General features: G+C 40.1%; 1 protein-coding gene across 2 annotated transcripts in view; it reads left to right on the top strand.

Moving 5' to 3' along the window:
• Positions 1 to 14,732, top strand: part of LOC134356361 (protein LSM14 homolog A-like) — a 115,997-nt gene extending 101,265 nt beyond the window's left edge. The window contains exons 8-9 of one of the 2 annotated variants that reach the window (XM_063067265.1): positions 789 to 1,035; positions 6,882 to 14,732. In XM_063067265.1, the coding sequence (XP_062923335.1) occupies positions 789 to 1,035; positions 6,882 to 6,905 (271 nt within the window). In that variant the 3' untranslated portion in view covers positions 6,906 to 14,732. The remainder of the gene's footprint in view (positions 1 to 788; positions 1,036 to 6,881) is intronic. The other variant, XM_063067264.1, reaches the window with a different exon arrangement.
• The last annotated feature ends 4,408 nt before the right edge of the window (positions 14,733 to 19,140 follow it).

The following is a 19,140-nucleotide window of genomic DNA, read 5'->3' as shown; positions in this document are numbered from 1 at the left end:
GCTCCCTAACTTGCCCCAGCTCCTGACTTCAATTCCAAGCTGGCCCTCTCCTGGGATTTGGCCTCATACTTCAAATACATGTGTCGGGGCTTGATGCTTGGTCACTCGGAAACAAAATCTTAGTACAATACTTAAGAATCAGGTTTAATACCACTGGCATATGTTGTGAAATTCATTGTTTTGCGGAAGCAGTGCTTTGCAATACATAATAAGAATTATAATAAGAAAGATATATTAACAAGTATTATAAATGAGAACAAAAAAGGGAAAAAAGTAGTGAGGTAGTGGTAATGGGTTGATTGCCTATTCAGAAATCTGATGGTGGAGGGGAAGAAGCTGCTGCTGAGAAGTTCAAGCTCCTGTACCTCATCCTTGATGGTAGCAATGAGAAGAGGGCTTGTCCTGGGTGATGGGGAACCTTTGTGATGGATGCTGCCGTCTTGAGGCATCACCTCTTGAAAATATCACTGATGCTGGGGGGGGGGGCTAGTGCCCATGATGGAGCTGGCTGAGTTTACAACTACCTGTAGCTTTTACCGTTCCAGTGTAGCATCCCCTGCATACCAGACAGTGATGTTAGAATGCTCTCCACGGATCATTTAGGGCTTAAGGTGTTTGAGTGTGCAGGAATCAAGGGATGTTGCATCAAAAATGGGTATTTGAAGCCCCATCAATAATGGTTTATGTGATGGCATGGTAGAATCCAGGATCAGTATAGCCTTCTCTAATGTTAGAAACATTTGAAAACTTTTGTGTTCATTGAGAATTCAGTTTAACTCCCCCTTCAGCTATTTTTCTTCCAGGGATCGGAGACCCACCTGGGCCGAGGAGCGGAGGATAAATGCAGAAACATTCGGAATCCCACTGCGCCCAATGCGTGGACGTGCAGGCTACAGAGGCCGTGGTGGCTTTGCGTACAGGGGTGGGCGGGGTCGTGGCGGGAGAGGAAACTATGGGCCTCCCCGTGGTGGTTTTCGTGGAGGATTCCGAGGAAGCCGTGCTGGAGACAGAGAGCTTTCAGACTTTGAATACAGGGTAACTCTTCCCAGCTATTCTTTTCAAAATGTTCAAAGGTTCATTTTATTGTCAAAGTGTATGTGTACAATACAACTCTGATATTCGTCTTCTCCGGATAGCAATGAAATACAGGAAAATCGTGGGTTTTGTTGAAAGAAAAGACATCAACCCTCCCCCCCCCAGCATGAAAAAAAAAGAAACCCCCTCCCCTCCCTTGCACAAAAATCTAACAGATCGCCCACATGGAAAACAGACCTGGAATATCAAAAACCCCAAACCGCCACCTTTGCAAAAACAAAAGACAATAACATCAAACCCCCACAACCCCTTCCCCCCACCCCCACAAAAACACAGCAACAATTTAATTGTTCATATCCTGCCAGAGATTGAAATGACTGATATACTGGCAGCTTTTCGAAGGTTGTTTCTGACTAATGTCATGCATCCTAAGTTTGCTATTCTTGGTGTCCTCTGATGGTGGACCATAAGACATAGACCCATCAAGTCTGCTCAGTCATTCCATCATGACTGATTTATTATCCGTCTCAATCCCATTCTCCTACTTTCTGCCCATAACCTTTGACACTCTGACTAATCAAGAACCTATGAACCTCAGATTTAAATATACCCAATGACTTGGCCTCCACAGTTGTCTGTGACAGTGAATTAAACAGATTCACTATCCTCTGGATAAAGAAATCCCTCATTTCTGTTTTAAATGGATGTCCCTCTATTCTGAGGCTGTGCCTTCAGGTCCTAGGCTCACCCTCGATAGGAAACATCCTCTCCACATTTAGTCTAGCTAGTCTTTCCAATATTTGATAGGTTTCAGTGAGATTCCACCCCCCCCCCCCCATTCTTCTAAACTCCAGTGAGTAAACGCTCCTCATATGTTGCTGGAATCATTCCTGTGATCCTTCTGTATACCCTCTCCAATGCCAGCGCATCTTTTCTTGAATATAGGGCCCAATATTCCAAGTGGGGTCTGACCAATTCCTTAAAGCTTCAACGTTGCATCCTTACTTTTACATTCTAGTCCTCACAAAATGAATGCTAACATTGGATTTGTCTTCTTTACTACTGACCCAACCTGCAAGTTAACCTTTAGGGAATCCTGCAGGAGGATCTCAAGTCACTTTGTACCTCCAGAATTCACTCCCCAGACAGAAAATAGAAAATACCAAAATGCACAACTATACACTTCCCTATATTCCATCTGCTGTCAATTTCTCCTTTCTCCCAACCTGTTCCTGCTTCCACAACACTACCTGCTCCCTTAATATGACATGATGGACTCCTGACCTCATGGTCTACCTTGTTATGGCCTTGCACCTATTGTCTGCCTGCTCTGCTTTTTCTCTCTGTCTGTAACAGTTTATTTTGCCTTCTTGTACTAAATCAGTGCACGGTTGTAATGAACTGACCAGTATGGATGGCATGCAAAAATAAAGTTTTTCACTGTACCTCAGTACATGCGACAATAATAAATCACATTACTAATTGATATTACAGTATGAATTCTACCTATCACCCTACACTCTGGGGAGCAACCCAAAATGGCCAGTTAACCTCCCGATATCTGTTGAATTCACTACCACAGACAGCTATGGAGGCCAACTCAATGGGTATATTTCAAGCGGAGGTTGATAGGTTCTTGATTAGACCATAAGACATAAGAGCAGAATTAGGCCATTGTGGCCTGTTGAGTCTGCGCCGCCATTCAATCATGGCTGATCCTTTTTTCCCCTCCTCAGCTCCACACCCCGGCCTTCTCCCTGTAACCTTTTATGTCGTGTCCAATTGAGAACTTATCGAGCTCTGTCTTAAATACACTCAAGGACCTGGCCTCCACGGCTGCCTGCAGTAATAAATTTCACAAATTCAGCACCCTCTGGCTAAAGAAATACCTCCGCACTTCTGTTTTAAATGAACGTCCCTCTATCCTGAGGCTGTGCCCTCTTCTCCTAGACTCCTCCACCACGGGAAACATCCTTTCCATATCTATTCTGTCTAGTCCTTTCAACATTTAGAAAGGTTTCAATGAAATCCCCCCCTCCTCCTTCTAAATTCCAGCAAGTACAGACCCAGAGCTTTTAAATGTTCTTCGTATGATAATCCTTTCTTTCCTGGAATCATCCTTGTGAATCTCCTCTGAACTCTCTCCAATGCCAGCACATCTTTTCTTAGATGAGGAGCCCAAACTGTTCACAGTACTCAAGATGAGGCCTCACCAGTACCTTATAAAACCTCAGCGTCACATCCTGCTCTTGTATTCCAGACCTTTTATATGAATGCTAACATTGCATTTACCTTCCTCACCATCAACTCTATCTGCAAGTTAACCTTTAGGTTGCATTTCAGATTTTTGGATTTTTCCCCATTTAGAAAATAGTCTGCATATTTATTTCTACTACCAAAGTGCATGACCATGTATTTTCCTACATTGTATTTCATTTGCCACTCTCTTGCCCATTCTCCTAATCTGTCTTAAGTCTTTCTGCAGCCTACCTGTTTCCTCAACACTACCCACCCCTCCACCAATCTTCGTATCATCTTCAAACTTGGCAACAAAGCCATTTATTTCATCATCTTAATCATTGATTTACAGCATAAGAAGAAGTTATCCCAACACTGACCCCTGTGGAACACTAATAGTCATTGCCAGCCAACCAAACAAGGATCCTTTTAATTCCCATTCACCGCCTCCTGCCAATCAGCCAATGCTCTAACCATGCCAGTAACTTTCCTGTAATACCATGGGTTCTTAACTTGCAGCCCCATGTGTGGCACCTTGTCAAAGGCCTTCTGAAAGTCCAAATACACAACGTCCACTGCATCCCCTTTATCTATCCTACTTGTAACCTCCTCAAAGAATTATAACAGTTTTGTCGGGTAAGATTTTCCTTCAAGGAAACCATGCTGACTTTGTCCTATCTTGTCATGTGTCACCAAGTACTCCATAACCTCATCCTTAATAATTGACTGCAACATCTTCCCAACCACTGAGGTCAGGCAACTGGTCTATAATTTCCTTCCTGCTGCCTTTCTCCTTTCATAAAGAGTGGAGTAACATTTGCAATTTTCCAGTCTTCTGGCACCATGCCGGAGTCCAGTGATTTTTGAAAGGTCATTACTAATGCTTCCACAATCTCTCCTGCTACCTCTTTCAGAACCCTAGGGTGCAGTTCATCTGGTCCAGGTAACTTATGTGCCCTTGGGTCTTTCAGCTTTTTGAGCACGTCCTCCCTTGTAATAGTAACTGCACCCACTTCTCTTCCCTCACACCCTTCAACATCTGGCATACTGCTAATGTCTTGCACAGTGAAGACATGAATACTCATGAAATACTAAATGAATACTCATTTAGTTCATTTGCTATCTCCTTGGCCCCCCATTATTATTTCTCCGGAAACAACAGGAATTCTGCAGATGCTGGAAATTCAAGCAACACACATCAAAGTTGCTGGTGAACGCAGCAGGCTATGCAGCATCTCTAGGAAGAGGTACAGTCGACGTTTCAGGCCGAGACCCTTCGTCAGGACTCAAGTCCTGACGAAGGGTCTCGGCCTGAAACATCGACTGCACCTCTTCCTATTATTTCTCCAGCCTCATTTTCTAGCAGTCCTACATCCATTTTCATCTCTGTCTTATTGGTTACGTACTTGAAAAGCTTTCATCACTTTGATATTATTTGCTGGCTTGCTTTTGTTCTTTTTTGCCATGTGCCTGCGTGCGTGCAAGTCTGTGCGTGCGCGTCTGCATGTCCGTGTGTGCATGGCGTTTTTACAAGGCGCCGAGAGAGAGAGGGAGAGACTGTGTGGCACACCACTCCTCACACAGATATTTTTTGCAGTATTTTCCCTTTGTTTTACGAGGCCGAGTTATGTTCTCGACACTCAACCCGGCAGGGATGGAAAGCATACTCGGGGGCAGACCCGACTAGTTTCGAACCTGAGAACCTCTACTCCCAGGTCCGCTGCTGATGTCATTGCACCACCAGCCGGCCCAACTAGCTTGCTTTTGTATTTCATCTTTTTCCTCCTAGTGATTCTTTTAGTTGCTCTCTTTAGGGTTTTAAAAGCTTCCCAATCCTCCGTCTTCCCACTAATTTTTGCATTGTTGTATGCCCTCTCTTTTGCTTTTACGTTAGCTTTGACTTCCCTTGTCAGCCAAGGTTGTACTATTTTGCCATTTGAATATTTCTTTGTTTTTGGAATATATCTATCCTGCACTGTCGTCATTTTTCCCAGAAACTCACATCATTGCTGTTCTGCTGTCATTCCTGCCAGCATCTCATTCCCATTTAATTTGGCCAACTCCTCCCTCATACCACTGTAATTTCCTTTATTCCACTGAAATACTGCTACATCACTCTTTACTTTCCCCCTATCAAATTTCATGTTGAACTCAATCATATTGTGATCACTGTCTCCTATGGATCCTTTTACCTTAAGCTCCCTAATCACCTCCGGTTCATTACATACTACCCAATCCAGTATAGCTGATCCCCTGGTAGGCTTAACGACAAACTGCTCTAAAAAAACTATCTTGTATCATTCAAAAAACTCACTCTCCCAATCGACCTGCATGTTGAAATCTGCCGTGACTATCATAACATTGCCCTTTTGGCTCGCCTTTTCTGTTTGCCATTGTAATCTGTGGTCCACATCCTGGCTACTATTGGGAAACCTGAATTACCTGCCATCAGGGTTTTTTTACCCTTGCAGTTTCTTAACTCAACCCACAAGAAATCAACATCTTCCAATCCTATGTCACATTTTTCTACTGATTTGATGGTATTCTCTACCAGCAGAGCCCCTCTGCCTACCTTCCTATGCCTCTGATACAACGTGTAACCTTAGTCGGGGTATCAAAGAGGGAGAAGGCAGGAGAATGGGATTGAGAGAGATAATAAATCAGCCATGGTGCAGACACGATGGGCCAAAAAGAGCACCCGGGGGAGACTATGTAATCACAGGGAGAACATGCAAACTCCACGCAGACAGCACCAGATGGGGCCAGCGCCAGACTCCCGGGTTCGAACCCAGCCGGGTCCACTCCTGAGTACGCTTTCCATCCGTGCCGGGTGGAGTGTCAAGATCAGAACTCAACCTCGTAAAATAAAGGGAAAAATACTGCGAAATATCTGTGTGAGGAGTGGCGCGCCACACAGTCTCTCTGTCTCGCTCCGCACCTTGCAAAGACATGAAAAAGACAGCATCGCACAAGCCCAGATGCACACGCCAAAAAAAAGACAGCACCAGATGTCAGGATTGAACCGAGTTACTGAAGCTGTGTGACAGCAACTCCACCAGCCTGGAATTCAAAATTCAACACTGTTTAATGTAACTTCCAGTACATGTGTAAAAGAGAATAAAATAATTGTTACTCCAGATCTGATGAAGCACAAAGAAAACGCAATAAGATTAAAGAACGCAATAAATATAACTAAAAAGATAGCTTATATACATTGATTGTATGTCCATAAAGTGACACCAGGCACAGGTGTGTTTTTATGTAAGGTGACTGATAGAATATGATAAAGTAGTGGTGAAGTGAGCAGGTGGAGGTGTTGATCAGCCTTGCTGCATGGGAGAAGTAACAGTCTTTGAGTCTGGTGGTCCTGGTGTGGATGCTACGTAGCCTCCCCCTGATGGGAGTGGGACAAACAGTCCACGAGCAGGGTGAATGGGATCCTTCAAGATGTTACTGGCCCTTTTCCAGCACCTTTCTGTATGTATGTCCTTGTTGGTGGGTAGACTGGTGCCATTGATGCATTGGGCGGTTGGGAGAACTAAGAACAAAACTGATTTAACCACAATGTAAATCATTTATTAATTTCTTTCCATTTTTTTCCCCCACAGAAGGACAATAAAGTTGCTGCATAGTATACAAGACAGCATTTGCAAAAGAAGGACTTTAGATCTACTTGGTTCAGAGAAAGTGTTTAGTTTTAAACTTATTTTTGACAGCAAGAATGAAGAAATAAATTTGCTGTTCATCTGTCACCAGCACTGGTATCTACGTGCTTGACTTCAAAGGGCGAACACGCAATGTCTTGTTGTGGAGAAGGTCCGTCTTTATGATGTTGAGCATTAAATATTTGTCTTTGAAATAGAAGGAAAATTTGTAAATGTATAGATGAGACAAAAAAATACGACTAGTATGTTGGAGCTTTCCAGTATTTTTGCATTGATAATGAGAGCGCTTTCTTATTACTGAAAATGTTTGATAAAATGCTGTCAGTTGCAAGAAATACTGTATGCAGCCGGCCATCTACTGTGATTTGCATTCTGACCCGCTCTGATTCACAGGAAATCACATTGAAAACTTGTAAGATTTATTTTTTTCAGTGAAACAGTAAAACAGCTTTATTGTGCGTAGGATATATATAAAAAAACTCAAACTTAACACATGGCTGTGCTTATTTTATAGAGGAGAAAGATGGAATCAGAAATGTTTTGTGACACACTCCTCTCTGGAGATAGCTGATCTTCACCACCCCCACTCCCAACCCAGTTGGGTGGGGATGATTTACAAGTTTCTGCTTTATTAAGATGTTCCCCAATAGAATTTTTGATATTGAACCAAAATATGAGGGGGAGAAAAGATGCATAGTGTTTTCTTTTTAAAAAAAAAATCAGTAAATTTAGCTATAAGGCATATAAAGCATAAAGGGATCCAAAGAGGAATAATTTTTGATTAATGTAGATATTATGTGAACAGTTTCTGAACTCTGGTGTTTGCAAGTAATATATAGTGTATGATTAGTCCCCTTGATAACATATTTACCGGAAATTGAGGTTGAAGGTGCAGGAGATGAAATTTCTCTGTTGTCCTTGTTCATCTTTCATCTACTTCCTTGCTATATATGCCATGTAACAATAAAAGTAACTCTACACTAAGTATAATTGAATGATTAACAAATGTCAGTTGTGAGCTTGACAAAGTAATCACAGGAGATTTCCTTCTTGTGCTTCATGAGATCCAAGCTGCTTGATTTGAATTATGTTTGTGGTACTTGCTGCCGATTTTATTTGAATTTTTCATACATTCTTTGTGGGGGGGGGTGGAAATCTTTTAGGTCAGGGGTGAGGGTGTTCGAGGAATTCAGATAACTACATAATCAATAACTTCATGCTTATCAGCATGTTGGAGTTATCTGCATTCTGGCCACAGGGTCATTTCTGAGTTTGTTTCCTGCTGCACCATACATGAAACCCTTCTGTTCAAATGTGAAACAGAAATATATAAATAATGCTTAGGAATAGCATTAACAAGTGTGCAGTTTCCAGTGAATTTTATGGGAAGGGGTAGATATTTGAGAACACATTATTTAAGAGAAGGTGAGAATGGGACTTTTATTTTAACTTTGCAGTCAGAGATGACTCCCACCAAAAACCAAGTCCAACTTTGACCTGTGGGGTCTTCATTGTTATTAGTTCATACACATGACAGGACACTTAATTTTGGTAGATGTCATTATTATCCCACAGAGTTGCACATGTACAGTCAGGAGAAAAGGAAAGCTGCATTCTTATCTGGCTCTTCAATCGCAACTCAGTATTGTTTTTACAGAATTAATTCCAAATATAATTTGAATTGATTGAGATTGTCCTGACCTGTGGATGTCATGATATACTAACAACAGTCTGGAAAGATGCAGTGGGCAGGCTGACGACTGGCGATAATACGCCACTGTTCAGATGGTACTTCCTGTTTATTTGAATCAAACTGTCCCCTTTTGGCATTTGACTGTAAATGGGTCAGAAGCTGTGAAGGAAGAATTTTTCTATTTTTTCCATCCTCCTTAGCTCTCAATGTTAATCAGATGCTTTCATTATTTACGGCACGGTGTTCCGATGTACCTCCTTTATACCTCACTGACCTGACATGCAGTTTTTATTGTAATAATAAATAAACTATTGTTCAGTAAATTCAGCTGCCTGTTTGTAGGACTGCATTTATTGGAAAAGAAATGAAGTAACAATCAATTAGCGGTTGAGGAGATGCCAAGACCCCTGATGAAGGGTCTCAGGCCAAAACGTCGACTGTTGATTCATTTCTACAATGCTGCCTGACCTGCTGAGTTCCTCCAGCATTTTGTGTGTGTTGCTCTAGATTTCAACCATCTACGCCATCTCTTGTGATTCTGTTATGGAATAAATCCTTTTACTGACCCTCAGTGCATTTGCTCTGCTGAAGTGGGAATGAGCTACAGGAGACACTTCATGAGTGTCATGGGTGGGGAAGTATTGAAACCTATACACTGACTTGTACCCTCAAGGATGATGAGCCAAATGACCTGCTTGCAGTAAACTGAATGATAATTTTCTTCAGTTACAGAGAACTGTACTGTTAGTCATAAACACAAGAGATTCTGCAGATGCTTCAAATTCAGAGTAACCTTTAATAAATGCTGGAGGAACCTAGTAGGTCAAGCAGCATCTGTGGAGGGGTATAAACTGATGTTTTGGCCTGAAACAGCAACTGTTTATTCCTTTCCATAGATACTGCCTGATCTGCTGAGTTCATCCAGCATTTTGTTGAGGACTCTACTATTAGTACTGTGATTCTAAGAAACTAATGCGTTGAGTCACTCAACCTCTTACTGAGGCTTTCTTTGTCTTCCCAACTTGGATTTGTAGATATCAGGTGGGGACAGGAAGAGAAAGCAACTCAACAATTATGAGCCTTGTCCAGTAGATGACCAGTATATTGAACTGTTGCAGCGTGTGCAATATTCAGTGGTAGCTAAGTGCAGGGAAACGGTGGCAGAAGATCTGTTTGAACTCATCTAGAGGCAGCTGGGTGGAATAGAGAGATCCTGCAGCTTCGTAACCAAAGTATGAAACCGGAGACCCAGTCACTGGTATGACTAACTCCACTGTCTTCTCTCTGGAAGGAACCCATAGGAAATGACTATGGGTGCCACAGTATCATAGTGGTTAGCACAATGCTATCACAGCTCGGAGTTCAATCTCAGCACCCTTTGTAAGGAGCTTGTACATTCCTCCCCATGGCTTTCCTCCAGGTGCTCCAGTTTCCATCCACATTCCAAAGACATACTGGTTAGTAGGTTAATTGGTCTTTGTAAATTGTCCCATGATTAGGCTAGGGTTAACTCAGTGGTTGCTGGGCAATTCACTCAAAGGGCTGGAAGGGCCTGTTCTGTGCTGTATCTCAAAATAAAATAAATTATTGATTTTAACCCAACTTCTGGAGGCTGTGCACTGCAGACGTCTATATGGTCAACTCTGTAGCGATGTCTGACAAGGAAGCTGGAAGAAGTGCTAGTTGATTTATTGGAGTCGGAGTTGTGCAGAGAGACCCTTCATTTTGTACTGAATCCTTGCTGAACTTTTACAAATAGTCAAAATTGTAGTTTTGATCTGATCAGTATCACTGGCATATGTCATAAGATTTGTCCTTTAGTGGCAGCAGAACATTGCAATTAACAATAATGATACAAGTACCTATAAATTACAGTAAGAATATATTATAAACTAGTAGTGCAAAAAGAGGGCAAACAAAATATAGTGAAGTAGTGTTCATTGTCCATTCTGAATCTGATCATGGAGGGGAAGAAGTTGTTCCTGAAACATTGAAAGTATACCTTCAGGCTCCTGTACCTCTTCCTTGATGGTAGCAATGAAAAGAGGGCATGTCCTGGGTGATGGGGCTCCTTAATAATGAGTGTTGCCCTTTGAGGTTGTCCTCGATGAGGTGAGTGCCCATGATGAAGCTGGGTTAACCTGATCATTTATTTAATAGTTTAAAAGGTGGGCTTGCATTTTGTTGATCTGCTTGCCCCTATATATTCACAGCTGAAACCTCATATTGATTATCATCGTTCAGTAACATTTTGGCAGAGACATTTAGTTTCTCGCCTTGCTTTTTAAGACTTAGCTTTGTTTCTTATAGAGATATTATCAGGTAGGTTTGCAATGCATTTAATCAGGTATTGTCTTTGATATTGTCTCAAGATGCATCTTCATTTAGATTATATACATATGTGCTAATGTAAGGTATCCATGTTTTTACTTTTGAGTGGAGAGATAATGGGTGCTACGGTGGCACAGCAGTTAGCGCAGCACTATTACTTTTACAGCTCAGCTCGTCAGAGTTCAGAGTATAATTCTGGTGTCCTCTCCAAGGAGTCTCTGTATGCCCTCCCCATGGAATGTGGGGGTTTTCCCCAGGTGCGCTGGTTTCCTCCCACAGTCCAAAGAGGTACCGGGTAGGTTACCTCATAAAAATAGTTTATGATTAGGTTAGGGTTAAATTGTGGTTGTTGGGGGTTGCTGGGGTGGTGCGGTTCAAAGGGCCTGAAGGCCCTATTCCGTGCGGTATCTCTAAATAAAAATTTTAAATTATTTTAAAATCTGTAAGCTTTAAACCAAGTGGCTCTGTCAATCTTACCTGAATATCTGAACTCTCAAATGCCTCACAGATGGAAACAAGATTTAGATATTAGCTTTAATGTTACAATTGTAAAATAGCTGAATTGGGGTGTATGTGGAATAGAGCTGCAAGTTAACAATGGATCTGAAGGAATAGAAATTTGAATGCAGAGTTGTGAACTTTTGTAAGTGGCCTGGGTTTTGGAAGTATTTTAATATTCATCTTTTGGATTTCATTGGAGTCACAGCATATTGCTCCTTTATTCATTTGCTTTTATGTCATTTAAGTCCAAATAGATATTGAAATAATGTACAAGCTATGGCAATGGAAGAGATTCTAATGTTGCACATGGTAATTGCAAGAACTGCAATGCCTGTTTTTTTCTGGTTTCAGTTAGATGGACAAAACATACATCAACTTATTTATTTATTTAAACTTTATTGTGTACTTTGTTATAAGACAGTTGGAGATGGGAGCAGAATTGCGTCATTTGGCCCATCAGATCTGCTCCATTATGCCTGATTATTTATCCCTCTCAACTCCATTCTCCTGCCTTCTTGCAGTAACTTTTCACGCCCTGACTAATCAAGAACCTGTCAACTTCCGCTTTAAATGTACCCATTGACTTGGCCTCTGAAGCGCCTGTGGTCTTGGTTCAAAATGGACATCCCTCTATTCTGACGCTGTGCCCTCTGATCCTGGGCCCTCCCACTATAGGAAACATTCTCTCCATATCCACTCTATTGAGGCCTTTCAATATTTGATAGGTTTCAATGAGATTCCCCTTCCATTCTTTTAAATCCCTGTGAGTACAGGCCCAGAGCCATCAAATGTTACTGGTTCATTAATTAATAAATATAACAATGAAGGTTGAGTGCCTGTTGTCATCTACAGGTAGCTTCCAACAGGATCTAACTTGACTCGAGGCATATATGATTATCACCCGTCCTCACAGATCTGGGAACAGTGGGTGAAAGCTATATCAGTTCATGTAAAAGGGGATCTGGATAAATCACAAGCAGGATTGAAGACTAACTGGCAGAGATAGGGTCTGAGCTGTTCTAATGTCCTGTGGAGGTTCATGGTTCAGATGTCAATAGTGTGACAGGAGGAAGGTGTAAATGGATTGCCTGAGATGGTAGAGTCACTATATGATGGTCCATTTCAAGTTTAGGCCATCGCTAAGTTTGTCTTACTTTTAATATAGATGCTTTTTCAGAAGAAAATCTAATTCTTCAGAAAATGAAAACATTTTATATGGAATGAACATTTGAAGGTGAAACACAGCTTCTGAGTCAGGTGTAGAATTCCCATCAGAAACCGTGCCTTGTTCCGGCTTTTGATTTGAGGAATTTACAATCGTGTATAAATTGTGTGCTTTGAAACATGTCCATGGTGACTGTGAGTATAGCGGTGACTGAACTCAGTTTAACGTGTGAATGGAAAATATGGGCTTATATACACCCATTAACATTAAAGCTCATGATGTCCTTTCTGTATGTATAATGGCTCCCCATAAGTTGAATTGGGTTTGAGAAGGGAAAACGCCATATCTTTTCCACAATGGGTGTGCAGGAATCTGTTTACATTTGACAATTTCATGTTCCTTGACTTTCAGTTAAGGGACCAAAAAATTATAGACATAAGACATAGGAGCAGGATTAGGCTATTTGACCCATTGAGTCTGTTCCACCATTCCATCATGGCTAATTATTAACCCTCTCAACCCCATTTGTCAGCCTTCTCCCCATAACCTTTGACACCCTTATTATATGTGAAAGCTGTTTAATACCTACTTTTATTGAATTGAGGATTTGTTAAATCTGTTCATAGTACTTTTGAAATGATGAGGACTTACAGCACTGCTCATTATTTTGGTATTTGTCTAGATTTTAGAAGATCTCTGTTACCTTTACAATCCTTTCCTGTTGGGCTGCCTTGGAGTTGTTGTTTGCCAATTTCTATAATGGGTGAAGAGTGAAGGAAAACCAGGCCAGAACATCCTCAGTCATTCTCCATTGCCTTTTCAGGCTGGGGCATTTGATTAAGAGAGTTCAGTTGTAGGAGATGGCATATACAGTACTGTGCAAAAGTCTTACTACTTCCTGCCTGTAATGCCAGCTGGCATTTAGGGTAGCAATGAAGGTCCTCAGTATCTGTCCACCATCGCATCCAGATGTTGGAAAACTTCTTCATTGCTGTTTGTGTAACAGTTTTGTTTGACCAGTCAAGGTTGTTAGTTCTGAGCTGAACCCCAAACCTGGAGGACCAGTGGACCACTCTTAGTCTGGCCTGTTTACCCTTTGACCTGTTTGGTATGTGTGATCCTACCAAGAGCCAAAGCATAAAGGCCTGACTCCAGCAGCATAGCTCTTCAGGTCATTGAGGCACATAAGCCTTCAAACCACAAGGGTGTGGTCCTCTTGGAGGTGTGCAAAAGTCTTAGGCATCCTAGCTATATTTATCAGTGTCCAAGACTTTAGGACAATACTGTATATTATGGCTTTCCAATGACTAAATAACACATAATACTACGGAGCTAGCACAAAGCTGAGTAGTCTCATTTCTGTTTCCCACCCTATTTTAACCAATGTACAGTAATGTGCATATGTCTTAGCCACCCTGGTATATATATGTATCTAAGCCACCCTGGTATATATATGTATCTAAGACTTTTACACAATACTGTATATTTGATATGCAAGATTTAAACATTAGTCAGATCAATTTTCCTGCCATCAAAAGGGGCTTTCACCCTTTCTGATAATTGTACAGGGATAGTGGGGGAGGGACATCTATAAATCTTAAAGTACTGGATTGCAGTATTCTCGTCTAGCAGGATTTTCTTGTAATCCTTTTTCAAGTCAGCAAAGTAAGTATTGATAGCGCTGGATGCTTGAAAGTTGTATCTGTGGCTAAAGATGGTTTCCGTAACTATTAAGAAAAAATCTGTACATTCACATCTAAGGCATGATCAAGTAGCAATAATAGAATTAATGGGTGATTCTACTGGAGAGTTCACAATCCTGAGGTTGCAGGCTCTGGTTTGTACACCTTTGTTCCTGAAGCACCAGCCCCTTGTTCCTCCTGTCACCTGTGCACATTCCCCTCGCAATCCCCACACTGTGCAACATAATTAAATCAAGACAGATCGATTTTCCAATTTTAAAAAAACTGGGCATTAATGGACTGACTGACTTGAGAGCATAACATTTCGTACTGAGCTTTCTTGATGAATTGTACCTCCGTGTCTATGTATGTACTTCAAATACCTTAATAATAAAAAAGTTAAATTCACCAAGAGTTGCCGGTGTGAAATTTATGTGTGATTGCTTGATAGGTAACTTGGTTTTGTTGGAAAATTGATGTTTATCATAAACACAAGATTCTGCAGATGCTGGAAATCCAAAGCAACACACACAAAATGCTGGAGGAACTTAGCAGGTCAGACAACATCTAGCGTAAACAGTCGATATTTTAGACTGAGAACCAGGACTGGAAAGGAAGGGTGCAGAAGCCAGAATAAAAAGGTGGAAGGAGTACAAACTGACAAGTGAGTGGGTGAAGGAGGAGGAATGAAGTAAGACCGTAAGGCATAGGAGCAGAATTACGCTACTCACCCCATCTCAACTGCCCCACCATTCCATTATGGCTGATTTATTATCCCTCTCAACCCCATTCTCTTGCCTTCTCCCATAACCTTTGACACATTGACTAATCAAGAACCTATCAACCTCCACTCTAAATATACTCAATAATTTGCCCTATACAGCCAAACGTGGCAATGAACTCCACAGATTCACTGCCTTATGGCTAAAGAAATTCCTCCTCATCTCTCTTCTAAATGGACGTCCCTATATTCAGAAGATGTGCCCTGTGGTCCTAGACTCACCCATTATACAAAACATCCTTTCCACATCCACTCTTATCTAGGCCTTTCAATATTCAATAGGTTTCAATGTGTGGGCACGTGGCCAAGTGGTTAAGGCATTGGACTAGCTACCTGAAGGTCGTGAGTTTGAGCCCCAGCTAAGGGAATGTGTTGTGTCCTTGAGCAAGGCACTTAACCACACATTGCTCTGCGACGACACTGGTGCCAAGCTGTATGGGTCCTAATGCCATTAAGATCATTGTCCATTAAGCTTGGACAACGTTGGTGTCGTGGAGAGGGGAGACTTGCAGCATGGGCAACTGCTGGTCTTCCATACAGCCTGCACCCTGGAGAATGAAGACTTTCCAGGCACAGATCCATGGTCTCACAAGACTAACGGATGCCTTTGTTTAGGTTTCAACGAAATTTCTTTCCTCCACCACCATCACACCCCACCCCCCCCCCACATTCTTCTGAAGTCCAGCAAGCACAGGCCCAGAGCCATCAAATGCTCCTCATACCTGGTATAATTCTCGTGAACTTTCTCTGTACCCTCTCCAATGTCAGCACATCATTTCTTAGATAAGGGACCCAAAACTGCTCACAATACCTGCAAGAGCTCTGTGCTTTATAAAACCTTAGCATTACATCCCTGCTGTTATATTCTAATCCTCTCAAATTGAATGCTAACATAGCATTTGCCTTCCTTACCACTGACTCAACCTCAGTCTAAGGAAAGATAGGGGATAGGTGACCAACAGGAAGAGTAGTAGCAGGAAGGTAGTACAGGAGTCTCCTGCGGTCATCACCCTCCCAAGCAGATATACTGCTTTGGAGTTTGTTGGGGGAGATGACTCATCAGCTGAAGGCAGCAGTAGCCAGGATCTTTCTTTTCTTTCTTTTTCAATCTCTTTATTAATTTTAGAATATATAAACAAAACATAGCAATGATACAATTAATAGGAGATAAATTGTTACACTTACAAACAGTAATTGTAAAGTCCAATATTGAAATTTGACAAAGCTCCCAATCATGTAAAACTAACAACGGATAAAACAGATCAAAAAAAAACTAAAAAAAAAACATGAAAAAGAAAAAAAAAACCAAAACCAAAAAGAAAACCCCAACCCAAAAGAAAGACAAAATTAATCAACTAAACTAAAAGACTTGGGCAAATCTAAGAACTTAAAAATGAAAAAGAAGAAAACCTCAGTGCCAACGACTCCATTCCCCTCCAACAACAATACAGAGAAATAGAATAGGTTTGGAAATAAAGATATTACATTAAGTGAAAATGCTGAATGAATGGCCTCCAAGTTTTTTCCAACTTGATGGAAGAGTCATAAACTGCACTTCTAATTTTCTCCAAATTCAAACACAACATAGTTTGTGAAAACCAATGAAATACCTTAGGAGGATTAATCTCTTTCCAATTCAATAAAATAGACCTTCTGGCCATTAAAGTAAGAAATGCAATCATTCTTCGTGATGAAGAGGTTAAATTATTTAAATCTATCATTGGTAGTCCAAAAATAGCAGTAATTGGATGTGGTTGTAAGTCTATATTTAAAACCGTCGAAATAATATCAAAAATATCTTTCCAATATTTCTGCAACAGGGGACATGACCAAAACATGTGGGTTAGAGAAGCTATCTCAGAATGACATCTGTCACATATTGGATTAATATAAGAGTAATAACGAGATCGTTTATCTTTGGACATGTGAGTCCTGTGCACTACTTTAAACTGTATCAACCTATGTTTAGCACATACAGAGGATGAATTCACCAACTGAAGAATTTTTTCCCATTTTTCAGTCGGTATAGTAATCTCAAGTTCTCTTTCCCAGTCAGCTTTAATTTTATTAGAAGCATCAGGACATAGATTCATAATTATATTATATATAATTGCTACAACACTTTTCTGAGAGAGATTTAAATCTAAAATTTTTTCCAAAATATCCGTTGGATATGGATGTGGGAAATTAGGGGAAACAGTAATTAAAAAGTTCCTAATCTGTAAATATCTGAAAAAATGAGATCTGGGTAAGTTATATTTATTAGAAAGTTGATCAAAAGACATAAAACAATTATCCATAAATAAATCGCAAAAAGATATTATACCTTTAATTTTCCAATCAGAGTAGGCTTGATCCATCGTGGAAGGTTGAAAAAGAAAGTTTGACAAGATAGCGCTTGCTAGGATAAATTGATTAAACCCAAAAAATCTTCGAAATTGAAACCATATACGTAAAGTATGCTTAACTATTGGGTTATTCATTTGTTTATATAATTTAAAAGAAGTAAAAGGAAGTGAAGTTCCTAAAACCGAACCCAAGGAAAGCCCTTGTAGTGAATTAGATTCAAGATTTACCCAATAAGGGTTTAAAGATACATCCAGATCTCGTAACCAAAATTTTAAATATCGAATATTAATTGCCCAATAATAGAATCTAAAATTCGGGAGGGCAAGCCCTCCCTCCTTTTTAGACTTCTGTAAATACCGTTTACCTAACCTAGGATTTTTATTCTGCCAAATATATGAGGAAATTTTTGAATCTACATTGTCAAAGAAAGATTTTGGGATGAAAATTGGGACTGATTGGAATATATACAAAAATTTAGGCAAAATGATCATCTTAATAGCATTAATCCGACCAATCAAAGACAAAGAGATTGGTGACCATTTGGTAAATAACAGTTTAATCTGATCAATTAAAGGTAAAAAATTAGCTTTAAATAAATCTTTATATTTTTTCGTAATTGTTATCCCTAAATATATAAATGAATCATTAACCAGTTTAAATGGTAAAGATCGATAAATCGATACATGCTTATTTAAAGGGAATAATTCACTCTTATTAAGATTCAATTTATAACCAGAGAAGTTACTAAATTGAGCTAACAAATCTAAAATAGCAGGAATTGACTTCTCCGGGTTAGAGATATATAGCAGCAAATCATCTGCATATAATGATAACTTATGTATTTCGTTCCCACGGGTAATACCAACAATATTTGGCGAGTTACGAATAGCAATTGCTAAAGGTTCAAGAGCAATATTAAATAGCAAAGGACTAAGAGGGCAACCTTGCCTAGTGCTACGAAAAAGACGAAAAAAGGGAGATCTATAATTATTTGTACAAACCGAGGCTACCGGGGAGTAATATAACAATTTAATCCAAGATATAAATGTCAAATTAAAATTAAATTTCTCAAGAACATTAAATAAATAAGGCCATTCGACTCTGTCAAAAGCTTTCTCAGCATCTAAAGAGATAATACATTCCGGGGTAGTAAATGAGGGGGTGTAAACAATATTCATTAACCTCCTAATATTAAAGGATGAATAGCGATTCTTAATGAATCCGGTTTGATCCATAGAAATAATTTGAGGTAACACCTTCTCCAATCTAGTTGCTAGAATTTTTGAAAAAATTTTAGAGTCTACATTCAAAAGAGATATCGGTCTGTATGATGTACAATCAGTAGGATCTTTATTCTTTTTAAGAATTAAGGAAATAGAGGCTTCATAAAACGATTGTGGTAATTTACCTAAGCTGATTGCTTCCTTGAATATTCTAGACAACTTAGAGGAAAGAATGGAGGAAAAAAATTTTTTAAATTCCACTGTAAACCCATCCGGACCGGGTGCGTTACCAGAATTCAAAGATGAGATTGCAGTTATTATTTCTTCCTCTGAAATGGAAGTTTCTAATGATAGGGACTCTTCGGGTGATAATTTCGGAAAACTCAATTTACTTAAAAAGTCATGCATAAAATTAGAGTCATGAGGAAAATCAGAGTGATATAGAGAGGTATAAAATTCTTGAAAGGTTTGATTTAT

This window comes from Mobula hypostoma, chromosome 14, assembly GCF_963921235.1.
Source record: "Mobula hypostoma chromosome 14, sMobHyp1.1, whole genome shotgun sequence".
Classification (NCBI taxonomy): Eukaryota; Metazoa; Chordata; class Chondrichthyes; order Myliobatiformes; family Myliobatidae; genus Mobula; species Mobula hypostoma.
The sequence above is the reverse complement of the archived record's forward strand: the minus strand, read 5'-3'. Positions and strand labels throughout refer to the sequence as shown.